Source organism: Carcharodon carcharias, chromosome 1 (genome assembly GCF_017639515.1).
Source record: "Carcharodon carcharias isolate sCarCar2 chromosome 1, sCarCar2.pri, whole genome shotgun sequence".
NCBI classification, from domain to species: domain Eukaryota; kingdom Metazoa; phylum Chordata; class Chondrichthyes; order Lamniformes; family Lamnidae; genus Carcharodon; species Carcharodon carcharias.
The window spans coordinates 249,791,867-249,808,127 of record NC_054467.1 but is presented as its reverse complement, the minus strand read 5'-3'; the positions used below and the strand labels follow the sequence as shown (position 1 = coordinate 249,808,127).

The 16,261-nt window shown below is 44.2% G+C and overlaps 1 protein-coding gene across 1 annotated transcript in view; it reads right to left on the bottom strand.

Annotated features, from left to right (window-relative positions):
- The window catches only part of LOC121278030 (dedicator of cytokinesis protein 2-like), a 1,199,266-nt gene that overhangs the window by 242,538 nt on the left and 940,467 nt on the right, over window positions 1-16,261 (bottom strand). The window contains exon 33 of the mRNA XM_041188048.1: window positions 6,072-6,220. Coding sequence (XP_041043982.1) covers window positions 6,072-6,220 — 149 coding nt within the window. The remainder of the gene's footprint in view (window positions 1-6,071; window positions 6,221-16,261) is intronic.

The following is a 16,261-nucleotide window of genomic DNA, read 5'->3' as shown; positions in this document are numbered from 1 at the left end:
TCCTTGACGGGCTGAATGACCTACTCTTCTTATGTTCCTATGTTCACACCAGTGTGGTTGACTCTTAACTGTCCTCCAAAATGGAGGAAGTGACTGCCAAGATGGACACCCTTGTCCCCAGGGATGGGGGGAGGAGGCCACCGCATCTCACCAAGAAGGCATGGGAGGAGGTGGCAGCCCAGTGAGCAGCCATGACGTGGTGCGGCGCACATGGGTACAGTGCCGGAAGTGCTTCAATGACTTGCTGCGCTCAGGAAGTTAACTACCGCGTTGGCATGGGTCAATGTGTAGAAGTGTTAAGGTCTGGCCATGCGCCCTTGGATCTCAGGGGTCTTAGAGTCTGAGTGCCAATTGTCAATCACATTGGAGCTGGCCAGCTGGTTAGCTGCCCTGGCTGCTTGGACTGAGTGCCTGGCGACTCGAGGGCCACTCCTCGGATATGCCCTGTGAGGTGTTCCTCAGCTGGGGTTTGCCAGGCTGCAATGGCGCTGGAGGTAGAGAGGGGACTAATCAATGCTCCTCTGTCCTTTCAGGAGAAGACAAGCCATAATCAGGCAAAGAAGGTACATACAGGCAGAGGGCAAGCCAACCTCCTGCTGCTCAGCAGGTTCGAGCAAGATGCCCTGGAGCTGGAGAGTCAGCACACTCCCTGTGCAACCAGGCATGGAGAGGTAGGGCTCCAGTTGAAGGTAAGAGTGTAGTGCACAGAGGTGAGACTTTTGGCTTGTGCAACCATTCTAGTGCAGCCTCTTTATTGATGTGAGCCTCGAACCTGGAGTCCCCATTAAAAGATGCTGGCACCATGATGCAGATCTCCATTGTCTCACCAGGGTGCCTGGCACGCACAGAGACAGTGTGATGACTTAAACTAATGACACGTCCTTGTTCTTTTAGGTTCGCCAGCAGGTGATCTGGGTCCCGACTTGTCCAGTCTCTGATCTGTCGAGGGATCTAAGAAATTTGACGGTAAAACAAGTTCCAGTGCAACTGGGACGTGCTCATCATTTTCTTGTAAAGGCAAACAACTAAGGGCATCGGCATTTGCGACTTTATTGCTCGGTACGAAAGTGTATTCGTGTGCTGCCAGAATTAAAGCCCATGGTTGTATTCTTGCTGAGGCTATGGGTGATATAGCCTTGTCCTCACTAAACAATCCTAGCAATGGTTTGTGGTCTGAATGACGGCTGTGTACGTACTGGTGAAATTCCTTGACACCAAAGATGATGGACAAGCTCTCTTTTTCTATCAGCAGGTACTGTTCCGCTATGGTGAGCATTCTTCATACGTAACCTATTGGCCTGTATGTACATGCCATTGTTCATCTGATGAGAGAGCACTGCTCCCACTCCGTAGGGAGATGCATCATATGTCAGCAGCAATTCTTTCGTCTGGTCATAATGCAGTAATAGATTGAGTGAGAGTAATGATTGTTTCACCTTTATGAAGGCTTCTTTCTGGGGCCCCTCCCAAGATAAACGTTGGTTCTTTTTGAGTAGAGAATGCGGGGGGAGGGGCAGCAGTATAGATAAATTGGATAAGAACCTCCCATAATAGTTACTCTGCTTATGCCTTTTACTTGAATGTCTTCACTCGTATATGTCTTTAGCTTGGCTTAACTTAATTGATGTTCACCATTATTCAAATCTCCGAAGATATGTTCCCCAACTAATGTAGTGGAAGCTCCCATGTCCTTGTCCATCCTGACAGATTTGCCATTTACTTTCAGTGTGACAAATATTGGTTCTGTCTTTCCAACTTTCAGATTAAACAACGAGTAAATATCTGAATTTGTTGTTTCAGGCTCTTCTACATTGTGGATTTCATTGGGTTTCTTTTCCTTACAAGCCTACTTGAATCTTTCCTTGCATTGTCCATTTTACATGACAACAGTAGCATCTGACTTTTTAAACGGACAATCGCTAAAAGACTGATTGTTTCCAGCTCCATTAAAATGATTCTTTGATTTTGATGCTAAGTTATTTTCCTTTATTCTTTGGCTAGCAGGGGCTGGTCCACACTTCTTGGCGGAGACTCTCTTTTTTGCGCCTCTTTCAGCTGACGTTTCCTGCCTGATGTGGAGGATGGTGCTATGTTGCACACTCTATATTGCTTTTGAATCTCATACTGCGCTTTCCATGGCCAGCGCTATCTCTAGCACCTTCTTGAAATCCAGATTCACTTTGGACAATAACCTTTTCTGAATAGTGTCCTCTTTCACACCACATACTAAACGATCTCTGAGCATGTTGTTGAGAGTCTTACCGAACTCACAATGTTCCGTTAGCTGCTTCAAATTTGGCATGTAGCATTCAATTGTCTCAATTGTTTTGCGAATTAAACCTGAACCTCTGCATCATGACTGAGGGCCTGGGTTGAAAGTGACCCTTCATGAGGTCCACCAATTCATCAAAAGTTTTTGAATCTGGGGCATGAGGTGCCTTCAAACTTTGAATCAAACCATAGGTTTTGTTACCACAAGCACCCAAGAGGATCACTTGCCTCTTCTCTTCCCCCATAATCTCACTAGCTTGAATAAAGAGCATGACATGTTCTATGTATTGAGACCAATCATCTGTGGCAGGTTCAAAAGGATCAATACTCCCAAATTGTGCCATTTTGCGAGGGGATAACTTCTTCAATTCTAATAGAGCTTGCTACTTATAATCACTGGGTGAGGCACAGTGTTGATTTCTTCTGTTAAATCCTGTTTTATTCTCTTCGCCAGTTTGTTGTAGGGTGGCCGAGTTGTGCTATTAATGAGAGGGTTGATCTGCAGACACTTCTTGGGTGGAAACATTAAGTTTATTTACGATATACTCAGCTGCATCTACATGTGTGCTTTCAGCTCCAACTCTATCTCTATTCTAACATTGAGGTAGCCCCTGCTACTCTCCCATTGGTTACTATAGATCATGTGATCTTGCCTAACAGGTATAATTCTTAAAGGTACATTACATACTAAATAAAACCATAATTATTACAATTGTTTAAAAAGGAAGAAAGAGAGACCTCAGATAATTGGCCCAACTTGTCATTTAGAGAGATACTCAGGGTCACTCAGTGTGGCCTTTTTAAAGGAATGTCCTGTCTGACTAACTTAATTAAATTTTTCAAGGAGGGTCGATGATTGATGAGTGCAGCAGTTTTAATGTGATTTACATAGATTTTATGAAATCCGATGGTTTCCTAATCTGTGACAAGATACCAAGATACAACACGGCAGACTATGTAGGGCTGTGAGAAGGCAGCCAAGGAGTGGCACTGGATAAGTTCCTCCTGCAGAGAGTCAGGGTAGACACGACTGGGCGAATGGCCTCCTTCTGTGATTCTGTGACAAATGAAATCCCATGGAATCGGAGGGAAAGCAGGAAGTGTTATAATAAGCCTTCAAGGGATATCAGCATGTCATCATTAGGAGGAAAATATGTTGTGATCCAGTCTTTGTTTCACTTTTGCTTTGAGCAAAGCACACGCACACAGCTCTGACATCCTCAAGCTTTGTACCTATTTATAACAGCTCTCGGGAAATGCTGGAAAAACTCAGCATCCGTGGAGAATCAGAGTTAACTCTGAGTCATACGGACTCAAAACATTAACTGTCTCTCAGATTTTCAGCATCTGTAGCATTTTGCTTTCGTTATATAACTGTTCCTATGTGCCTAATCTTAATAAGTCAACCCACAACATGTTTACCAAATCCCTTATGAGAAATTGGTGCTTCATGTCTTTTACAGTAAATAAGCTCAAGGTATGATATCATTTTAATAACACGACAGAAAGTTGGATTCAAAATTGGCTCAGTGGCAGCCTGGGAATCACTGGCTGGAAGGGGGGTACAGGTAGAAACACTCATCAGATTCAAAAAGTTCTTGAATGTGTTCTTGGAGTGGCATAACCTACAGGGCTACAGACCAAGAGCTGGAAAGTGGGGTTAGGCTGAGTAGCTCTTTTAACGCCTGGCAGAAACACCATGGGCTGAGTGGCCTCGTCCTGTGCCATAAAGTTCTATGATTCTATGAATTGGTGATTTTCCCAGCATTTTGAGAATTTTCAAAGGCAAAGCAAAGAGTTCCCAGGGAAGGGAGTTTTAAAAGCGTAAACATATTGTGCACCAGCAGTGTACCTCGGTGTCAAATTTGGAGGAACACATCTCATGAATACGTTTTACTTCACTTTCCGGCCATCGTGTGATCTTGCTGTGTACTACTGCCAATATTATAGCTACTCAGGGCTGAACAGAGAGTGGTTTCATGCAACATCGACTGGGAACAGAGTTGAAAGGTGCAACCAGGGCGCAATGGGATCAATGCCAGGATTTGGAACAGAGCCAAGGGACATGTAGTTCCCCACATTAACCCTCCCAGTGGTCGCACCAGTGGCTGAGATTGACCAACCACATTTCATGGAGGAAGCCATTCCGTGCCGAGTCAATTGATTTGGACTTTCTTCAAGTCTGGTTTGGAGTGGATGAGCTGATGAGCATTTCTTTTGTGCCAATTTTCTTTTGCCAAACCAGTGTTTGCGAGGAGTAGTTTCAGTTCATTATCGCCGGAGTACTGAATAAAATTTACTGACTGTCTCTGCAGTAGGGAAATGCCTTATGTAACGCATCCTGGGCTGATATATGTCCGTGCCACATTTGAGATTTTTGAAAAAGATGAAGCAGATTATAAAACCACAGCAGAAAAGGACACATTTGTGCTTTCTAGTGCCTGAGGCCTTGTTCCCTTCTGTTCCGATTGCTGGGATTCTTTCAGTAATAGATCAAAAGCTCCATATCCTGATCATAAGCTCATCCAAACTCTCTACAACATGCTGACTGCCCTTCTGTTTGTTTCCAGCACTTTCTGTTTCTGCTGTTCTGTTATCATTAGCAGGTCCTGTGACCTGTTGTTCTTTTGAGTAACCATTTTGTGTGAGAGAGAAAAGGGATTACTCGCCATCTTTCCATGATAGTTGAAGCTGAGGTCAACCTTAATGGCCCAGCTCCCACCCTTAGGCGAGGCCATCTTAATTCAACGCAGGTTCAGGATGGATCCTGGGACTTCCATCAGTCCGAACCTACATTTACCTTCAAAGTGGATTAACGTACCAATAACTAAACAAAATCACAGAAATGCTCGTAAACAAACACAGAAAGGATTTCCATTCATATGGCAACTTTCATGACCTCAGGATGTCCCAAAATGTCTTACACCCAATTATGTACTTTTTGAAGTGTTCGCACTGTTATAATGTAGGAAACATGGCAGCCAATTTGCACACAGCAGCTCCCAAACAGCAATGAGGTAAATGACCAGGTAATCTGTTTTAGTGAGTGATCAATACTGGCCAGGACACTGGAAAGAACTCCCCTATTCTTGGCTGGGACACCGGAGAGAACTCCCCTATTCTTCTTCGAAAAAGTGCCATGTTATCTTTTTGACCTCTGTCCTCTTGCCTCGTTGAGCTTTTCAGCTAAATAATGGGCACTTCCATACTACTTGAAGTCTCGGCTGAGGCTATGTACTGAAGCCTTGAGTGTGACAATGAACTCAGCACCTTCTGACTCAGAGTGAGAGTGCTACCCACTGAGCCGTGGCTAACTAGAGGCAGCTGTTGCTTAAATATGGACATCAGATAAGAATAGGTTTAATAAGTACCCATGGATGAATGGCCTTGTTAATACTTATGGTCTAGACACGTAAAAATTGAGTAGAAATGCCTACAAGTGACTGTGGAACCATTACTCATTATAGGTAACATCTTCAAAAAAGAGAAAGAAAAGGGTGTTGCCCTTCCTAAAGAATCATAGATTCATATAGAAAGAGGTCATTCAGCCCATTGTGCCTATGTTGGGTCTTTGAAACAGCTATCCAATTAGCCCAATAGCATATTTATCCTTTTCATGTACATGTCCATGTCCTTTTTGAAAGTTACTGCTGAATCTGCTTCCACCACCCTTTCGGACAGCGCATTCCAAAATCACCACCACTCACAGCTTAAGAAAAAATATTCTCCTCATTTCTTCTTTTGCCAGTTATCTTGTCAGCAGTTTTCACACTCGAATGTACACAAGAAGACACACTTACTGTTCTGAAGTCCCCCTTGTACTGGAACTCACACTGCATCATGTCGAAGAAGATGGGGATCGTAGACTTGCGAAGTTCCACCTCTGGGACGAGCGTCATCTCCAGGATTGGCCCAACCATTCCTGGAATAAAGCGGATTTTGTGCTGGCCTGAGGAGAGATGCAAAAGCAAGACGCTCAAAGGTCAGAGCTCTGGAACAGTCCTCCTATGATGGCGCTTGATGCTTTTTCCACTAGTGCGGAGTCTGATAACAGAACGTTTAGGGGGGATAATGCCAGAGTTGATAGGGTGCGACCAGCAGTAACGACTGAACATGCTTTTCTCTGGAAAAGAGAGAACTGAAGGGATGGCCTGAGAGGGCTCTTTAAAATCATGAAGGTGTTTGAATTTGTAAATGACCTGAGCATGTTTTCCACTTGTAGGGGCACCCACAACCAGGGACATTAATACAAGATATCATGAGTAAATCCAATTTAGAAGAAACCTCATTATTCAGAGAGTGGTGAGAATGTGAAATGCCTTACCCCCCTGGAGTGGTTAAGGTGACCAGCATTAAATTAAGGGGAAGCCAGATAAATACATGAGGGAGACAGGACTAGAAGGTTACGCTAATAGATGAATTAGGGTGGGAGGGGGCTCATATGAAGTATCAATATCAACATGGACCAGTTGGGCCGAGTGGTCTGTTTCAGAGCTGTAGAGTCTATGTAAATCAGTGGAATAGGTATGCAATGTTAGTGTACCACCCGTACTTCAATTGACAAATCAGGCTATGAAGCTGGCTTAGGAAATACGAGCATGTGGCAAGGGCTGGCATAAGCACCAAACCAAACTGAAAGGAAAGCCATTAAATACATGCAGGGAGATTTGCAGTAAAGAGCTAAGAACTTCATCAGATAAAAGGAAATAGTTCGTTTGTATTCATATAGCATCTTATATGGTTGTTGGAATAACTTCACACAGTCAATTACTTCTGAAACCTAGTTGTTCTTATCACTTGATCATATGAATGAAAGGCAGCAAGTTCTCATTTTGAGAGAGATGGAACCAGCTTGTTTCTAATTCGGAATCTTCAAATATACCAGTTGATCTCTCAGAGTCAGCTCAAGGGAGAATATAGTTCCTGGATATGACTTCCCTGTAGACTTCAACTCTAGAACTTGCATTTATACTGAAACTGCCATTATCATCAGGACTTCCCAAAATTCTTCTGCTGATGAATTACTTAAAAAGTGCAATCGCTTGTGTTTTATAAGTAAACAGGGCTGACTATTTTGCACACAGCAAGCTCCCAGTGAAGGTAAATGAGGTGAATGGCCAGTTAATTTGCTCGGAGCGGCATTGCTTAAGGGGTTAATGTTAACCAGGGCGTGAAGAGAACCTCCTGGCTTGGCCTCAAGTTTGGGAATGAACAGGGCCTCGGTTTGACATCTCAACCCGAGAAATGGAAATTCTGACAAGGCAACATCTGTCAGTGCTGCACTGCAGTGTAAGGCTACAGTAAGTGCCCACTAACAGCATGAATCCACAACCTTCTCAGCACAGCGGCAAGGTGGTTACCACGGATTCTAATGCTCACATACGTTACGCCATTGTTACAAAGATAATTATTCTTGACAGCAATACCTCACAATGAGCAGTGAGGTAAAAACCTGTTGTTAATGCTTGTTCCAATGAAAGCTCATTGATCTAAAACATTAGGCTGCCATTTCAAATGGCCGCAGAGGCAGACGGGCCTGTAATTTCCAAGTACTGGCCAGTGTGCCGGTCTCCCACATGATCCCATCTCGGGAGGGTAATAAGGGGTTGACAACTGCCTGCCCGGAAGCAAAGGGGCAGCCCTTTAGGCCTATTAAAAGGCCAATTAAGGCCATGCAGCAGAATTTGCCAGTCAGCATGTGGGTTTCCCCCCACCCCCACTGCCACATTGAGAATAAAGCACTGCCAAGGGATGGAGGCGGCCTCCTGGACGCAGACAGTGGGGAGGCAAGTGCTCTATCCAGCTAGCGAACACCCTTAAGGTGTGGCCAGGCAGGTGGGGAAGGCCCTATACCTGCCTGGAGCTCTGGCCCTCAGGCTCCTGGTCTAGTCCCTGACACTTTGAGGGGCCCGCAGAGCGACTGAAAAATTCGAGTTAGCCTCCCATAATAGGCCTTAATAGGCTATTTACCCATCTTAATTGGCTAAGTGGCTTGCAGGCAATAGCCTTGCCAACCCCCATCCCCATTGGGAAAATGGTGCAAGGGTGGATGGTATCGGCAAACCAGCACCAAGTTTCACACTGACCAACCTCCACACTTACTCCCATCGGGGGTGTTCCTATGTATCTACTGCCCTTGTCAATATAAGTGGTAGAGGTAGCAGGTTTATAAGGCTCTGACAAAGGGAGCTTGGTGAGTTGATTCAGTGCACCTTGTATACACTGCTGCCACGCTGCAGCGGTGGCTGAGAGAATGAATGGAATGCAATATTTCCTTGTATATACCGTTACTAAGCAAATCTCACTTCCTTCATCCTGAAAACTTTAAAATCGTTTATGAATCGTTCATGTAGTATTGCAGCTATATGTTAAATTAATGATAAAGCAGTTCAAAAATCACTCGCTCACTTTAAAATGAGTTGGTCATAAATTACCTTCACTTGCTACTGGATAACAGTAAATTAAATCCATTGATAGCTGTAGCAAAAGCCACAGGATTTAACAACCTAGAGTTAATTGAAAACAGCCACTGAACTGTCTGGTAATTGAGACAAATTGTCTCGGGCCTACTGTCTCGTGAATACCTATTAAGCCTGAAAAAATTAACCAGCAAGGTAAAAGTCATCCAGGGGCTTGGCCTAAATAGCCAAGTGGTTATGGTACTGGGTTTGTAACCCCAAGATCAAGAGTTCAAATCTCACAATGGCAAACTATGAAACAATGTAACTTCATCTGAAACAGATGGAAACAGGTTTACTCAAAAGAGTATCAAGAGTTCAAATCTCACACTGGCAAACTATGAAACAATGTAACTTCAAGAGTTCAAATCTCACAATGACAAAACTATGTAAAAGTCATCCAGTGTTTCAAGGATTAACAGTGGTGGAACTAAAGCTTCGAATTTAAGTCAACATGGAAAGGCCAATCTTTACCACATTGCCAACCTGAAGCTCAACTGCAATTCTAAGGTCTAAGGGAGTGAGTTCCGAATTCACTCCTAATTGGCCTACATGGGATTTACTTGCCCTTAACTTGAAAATGCTGAATGGCAACAATCATCTTATTGTTCAACACTTTACAGAGGTGTAGCTAATGATATAAGGTCAAGGTCATCAACTTCAAAAGGCCCAAGATATCCAAATAGCTAACCTCAAAGGCTTAACTCTATAGAGATTGCCTGTCTCAGGTTAGGACTAAAAGCATGAGTTCCAAATGGCCTTCTAATTGTGCTAAGATGAATTTATCTTTTATCTTATTAAATTCCAGAACTGGGGGTACATAGAATGTATAGATTTGACTCCTTTACGCTTGGTGCTGTCAATGCTGAATTTCCATATTCTGAGTTTTTTTTAAAAATTCTTTCACGGGCTGTGGGCATCACTGGCTAGGCCAGCATTTATTGCCCATCAGAACGAGATTGCGAGATGCCTTCTTGACCCTTCGCAGTGCACCTGGTGTAGGTACACCCACAGTGCTATTAGGGAGGGAATTCCAGGATTTTAACCCAGTGACAGTGAAGGAACAGCGATGTAGTTCACATTTAGTCAAAATGCTGTGTGGCTTGGAGGAGAATTTGCAGGTGATTGTCGTTCCCATGCATCTGCTGGCCTTGTCCTTCTAGGCTGTAGAGGATGCAGGTTTTGAAGGTGCTGTTGAAGGAGCCTTTGTGAGTTGCTGTAGTGCATCTTGTAGGTGGTACACACTGCTGCTACTGTGCTTTGGTGGTGGAGGGAGTTTTTTGTTTGTTCACTTATGGGGTGTGGGCATTGCTGGCTAGGCCAACATTTATTGCCTCTTCTTCTTGAACCGTTGCAGCCCATGTGGTATAGGTACACCCACAGTGCTATTAGGGAGAGAGCTCCAGGATTTTGACCCAGTGACAGTGAAGGAACTGTGATATATTTCCAAGTCCGGATAGTGTGTGGCTTGGAGGAGAACTTCCAAGTTGTGATATTCCCATGTGTCTGCTGCCCTTATCCTTCTAGATGGTAGTGGTTGTGGGTTTGGAAGGTGATGGCTCGATGGGCTGAATGGCCTTCTCCTGTCCCTATGTTACTAAGGAGCCTTGTTGAGTTCCTGCAGTGCACCTTGTCAATGGTACACAGTGCTGCCAGTGTGTGTCAGTGGTGGAGGGAGTGAATGTTTGTGGATGGGGTGCCAATCAAGCGGGCTGCTTTGTCCTAGATGGTGTCAAGCTTCTTGAGTGTTGTTGGAGCTGCGCTCATCCAGGTAAATGGGGAGTATTTCATCACACTCCTGACTTGTGCCTTGTCGAAGATAGACAGGCTTTGGGAAGTCAGGAGGTGAGTTACTTGTCACAGATTTCCCTGCTTTTGGCCTGCTCTTATAACCACAATATTTATATGCCTGGTCCAGTTCAGTTTCTGGTCAATAGTTATCTCCCAGGATGTTGATAGTGGGGGATTTAGCAATGGTAATGCCATTGAATGTCAAGGGGGGTTGGTTAGATTCTCTCATGTTGGAGATGGCCATTGCTTGACACTTGTGTGACACGAATGTTACTTGCCATTTGTAAGCCCAAGCCTGGATATTGCCCAGATCTTGCTGTATTTGGACATGGACTGCTTCAGTATCTCAGCAGTCACAAATAGTGCTTAACATAGAACCATAGAACCATAGAACACTACAGCACAGAAAACAGGCCATTCGGCCCTTCTAGTCTGTGCCGAAATATTATTCCGCTAGTCCCATTGACCTGCACCCAGTCCATAACCCTCCTGACCTCTAACATCCATGTATCTATCCAATTTATTCTTAAAACTTAAGAGTGAGCCCGCACTTACCACGTCAGATGGCAGCTCGTTCCACGCTCTCACCACTCTCTGAGTGAAGAAGTTCCCCCTAATGTTCCCCCTAAACCTTTCCCCTTTCACCCTAAAGCCAAGCCCTCTTGTGCTTATCTCTCCTAATCTAAGTGGAAAGAGCCTACTCGCATGTACTCTGTCTATACCCCTCATAATTTTGTAAACTTCTATCAAATCTCCCCTCATCCTTCTATGCTCCAAGGATTAAAGTCCTAACCTGTTTAATCTTTCCCTGTAACTCAACTCCTTAAGACCCAGCAACATCCTAGTAAATCTTCTCTGCACTCTTTCAATCTTACTGATATCCTTCCTGTAGTTAGGTGACCAGAACTGCACACTATACTCCAAAGTTGGCCTCACCAATGTCTTATACAACCTCACCATAACATCCCAACTCCTATACTCAATACTTTGATTTATGAAGGCCAATATACCAAAAGCTTTCTTTACAACCCTGTCTACTTGTGACGCCACTTTCAGGGAATTATGTATCTGAACTCCCAGATCCCTTTATTCCTCCGCACTCCTCAGTGACCTACCATTTACTGTAAATGTCCTACCATTTACTGTAAATGTCCTACCTTGGTTTGTCCTTCCAAAATGTAACACCTCACAATTTCTGCATTAAATTCCATCTGCCATTTTCTGGCCCATTTTTCCAGTTGGTCCAGATCCCTCTGCAAGCTTTGAAAGCCTTCCTCGCTGTCCACAACGCCTCCAATCTTAGTGTCATCAGCAAACTTGCTGATCCAATTTACCACATTATCATCCAAATCATTGATATAGACAACAAACAACAATGGTCCCAGCACAGATCCCTGAGGCACACCACTAGTAACAGACATCCAGTCTGAGAAGCAATCATCCACTACCACTCTCTGTCTTCTCCCACACAGCCAATTTCGAATCCAGTTTACAACCTCTCCACGGATACCAAGTGTCTGAACCTTCTGAACTAACCTCCCATGTGGGACCTTGTCAAAGGCCTTACTAAAGTCCATATAGACAACATCCACAGCCTTTCCTTCATCTACGTTCTGGGTAACCTCCTCGAAAAACTCTACAAGTTTCATTAAACACGACCTACCATGCACAAAGCCATACTGACTATCCTTAATCAGCCCTTGGCTGTCCAAATAATTGTATATCCGATCTCTCAGAACACCTTCCAATAATTTACCTACTACTGACGTCAGGCTCACTGGCCTGTAATTACCTGGTTTATTTTTGGAGCCTTTTTTAAACAACGGAACAAAATGAGCTACCCTCCAATCCTCCGGCACCTCACCCATGGCTAAGGACATTTTAAATATTTCTGCCAGGTCCCCTGAAATTTCTACACTAGTCTCTCTCAAGGTCCAAGGGAATATCATGTCAGGCCCGGGGGATTTATCTACCTTTATTCGCTGTAAGGCAGCAAGCACCTCCTTCTCTTTAATCTCTACATGTTCCATGACACTACTGCTTGTTTCCCTCCTTCCTTGTACACTATGCCAGTTTCCTGAGTAAATACTGATGCAAAAAACTGTCTAAGATCTCCCCCATCTCGTGAGGCTCCACACATAGACGACCACTCTGATCTTGAAGGGTCCAATCATGTCCCTTACTATCCTTTTACTCTTAATATACTTGTAGAAACCCTTCAGGTTTAGTTTCACATTATCTTCCAAAGCAATCTCATGTCTTCTTTTTGCTTTCCTGATTTCCTTCTTTAGTATTTTCTTACATTTTCTATACTCTACAAGTACCTCATTTGCTCCATGTTGCCTATACCTGCTATACACTTCTCTCTTCTTCTTAACCAGATCGCCAATATCCCTTGAAAACCAAGGTTCCCTATGCCTGTTAACTTTGCCTTTAATCCTTACAGGAACATGCAAACTCTGCACTCTCAAAATTTCGCCTTTGAATGCCTTCCACTTACTGAACATATCCTTGCCAGAAAACAACTTATCCCAATCCACTCTTCCTAGATCCTTTCTCATTTCCACAAAATTGGCCTTTCTCCAATTTAGAATCTCACCTCGAGGACCAGACCTATCCTTATCCATAATCAACTTAAAACAAATGACATTGTGGTCACTGGACCCAAAATGTTTGCCTACACATACTTCTGTCACCTAACCTGTCTGGTTCCCTAATAGGAGATCAAGTATTGCATCCTCTCTCGTTGGTACCTCTAAATATTGATTTAGAAAACTTTCCTGAACACATTTGGCAAACTCCAAGCCATCCAGCCTTTTTACAGTATGGGAGCCCCAGTCAATATGTGGAAAGTTAAAATCTCCTACTATCACAACTTTCTGTTTCTTACATCGGTGTGCTATCTCTCTACAGATTTGCTCCTCCAATTCTCTCTGACTATTGGGCGGTCTATAATACAACCATATAGTGTGGTCACACCTTTTCCATTCCTCAGCTCCACCCATATGGCCTCTGTAGACAAGCCCTCTGGGCTGTCCTGTCTACGCACAGCTGTAATATTTTCCCTGACTACTCCTCCCCCTTTCATCCCTCCCCCTCTATCACGTCTGAAACAACGGAACCCCGGAACATTGAGCTGCCAGTCCTGCCCCACCTGCAGCCAAGTCTCACTAATAGCAATAATATCATAATCCCACGTGCCAATCCACGCCCTAAGATCATCTGCCTTTCCGGTGCAATGTGCAGTGTGCAATCATCAGCGAACGTTCCCACTTCTGATCTTACATTGGCAGGAAGGTCAGGAGAGGTGATGGTGTAGTGGTATTGTCAGTGGGTTAGTAATCCAGAGACCCAGGGTAATGCTCTGGGAGCCTGGGTTCAAATCCCACCATTCAATAAAAATCTGGAATTAAAAGTTTGATGGAACCATTGTCAATTGTTGTAAAGCCCCAAAGGAAATCTACCATCATTACCTGGTCTGGCATATATGTGACTCTTAAATGGCCTAGCCAGTGATGCCCACATCCAATGAATAAAAAAAAATGATGAAGCAGCTGAAGATGGTTGAGCCTCAGACATTACCCTGAGAAGATTCACCATAATAATACCTATCTTATGAGGAAAGGTTGGCTGTTTAAACAGTGATCCCTAGTTCTAAATTCTCCCACATCCACTCTGGCAAGACACCTCAAAGCACCTCTTACTCTTCTAAACTCCAGCAGGTACAAGCTTAGCCTATCCAACCTTTCCTCGTAAGACAATCTGCCCATTCCAGGTATTAGTCTGGTAAACCTTGTCTGAAATGCTTCCAATGCATTTATATCCTTCCCTAAATAAGGAGACCAATACTGTCCATGTACATGCCTATGCTGGCTCTTTGAAAGAACTATCCAATTATCCCCACTCTCTTTCTCTTGCCCACGACCCTGCAAATTATTGTCCTTCAATTATTTATCCGATTCCCTTTTGAGAGTTATTATTACCTCTACCCTTTCACGAATTGCATTCGGATCATAACAACTCACTCCATTTAAAAAAAAAACTCCCCCTTCCCCTTACCCCATTCCCCCCCCCCCTGTTCTTTTTGCTTCCCTGCTCTAAGGAGAATTAACTTCTTTAATCTCACCATGTATCTGAAGTCCTTTAATCCTGGTACCATTTTAGTAAATCTCCTCTGCACCTTTTGCAAGGCTTGGACATCCATTCTGAAGCGTGGTAGCCGAAATAGGACACACAACTCCAGCTGAAGCCTAACCAGTGATTGTATAGGCATGGCATAGCTTCTTTGCTTTTGTACTCTTTGGCTCTATTTATCAAACAAAGGATCCCATGTTCTCTTTTTTTTTTTAGAGGCAGCCTTCTCAACTTCTTCTGCTGCCTCTCCAAATGGGGAGATGGTGGCGTCATGGTAATGCCACTGGACTAATAAACCCAGGCTATTATTAGCCCAGGCTACTGCTCTGAGGACGTGCATCTAAATCCCACCATGGCAGCTGGGGGAAGTTAAATGTGATGAATAAATCAGGAATTGAAAGCTCGTCTCAGCAATGGTGACCATGACAACTACAATTGCCTGTTGTTGTAAAAACCCATCTGGTTCACTGATGTGCTTTTAGGGAGGGAACTCCGCTGTCCTAACCTGGTCTGCCCTACATGTGACTCCAGGCCCACATCAATGTGGCTGACTCTTAACTGCCCTCTGAAATAGCCTAGCAAGCCATTCAGTTCTAGGGCAATTAGGGACCGGGCTAGAAATGCTGGTCTTGCCAGTGACGCCTGTACGAAAGAAAAAGAGATTTGTGTATGGACCCCCCCTCGGGTCACTCTCTTCCTGCACCTCTTTTAAAATTGCACCAATTGATTTATATTACCTCTCCTCGCCCTTCCTTTCAAAATGCATCACTTCACCCTTTTCTGCATGAAATTTCATCTGCCGGCCGGGCATTTGCCCACTTCATCAATCTATTAACATATCCTACTGAACCTGCTACAAGCCTCCTCACCGTTCACGGCCTTTCTGAGTTCTGTGCTTACGCGGAACATTCCCCACAGTCGATGCATCGGGCGGTGTCCGTGATGGTCGGATGTGCTGGCGGAGTAACTGTGCTGGCTAAGCTGAGGTTGTACCTCCTGTCTCCGTGCACCGTCATAATCAGGGGGAAGTAAGATGGCGGAGCGGTCACTGTTTCTTAGCGCCCCGAGTAAAACCTCAATCATGGGAATGGAGTTACGGGGTTGATGTTACGAGGGGAGAGAGGTGGTGTCGGCCGGGGTGGGTGGGGGAGACCAGACTTGCGATCTGTCTGCATCACTTCTGTTGTATTGATTCCACATTCCAGTCAGTGACAAAACTTGTTTCTGGCAAGCCTCTCAGCCCGTGAGCTGATCGTTAACATTTTGCAGTCCTGAGAGGACAATATTTCTTGCGTGCTATGAGAGTGTGCTCATTTGCAGTGAATTAAAATTAGGCTGTTAAAAAATGACCTTTAAGACCGGGATTTTGGGCTAGTTTGTGTTTTCTCCTTCGGCTGGAAAGAGCAATAGTCAGTTTTAAAAAGCTGCCCATAAATATTTTATTTTCCTGCCGCTGATAATCATTCAGCACTTTCAGAAACGCTACAGAAGTGTAGAGTGAGAAATGAATATTAAGATCTAACGCTGGTGTGGATGCTCTTTTGAGGTGCATTACTGAAGGCTGTGTCGAGTGTCTCTTCCAGAGATGCTGACACTGGATGCTGGAA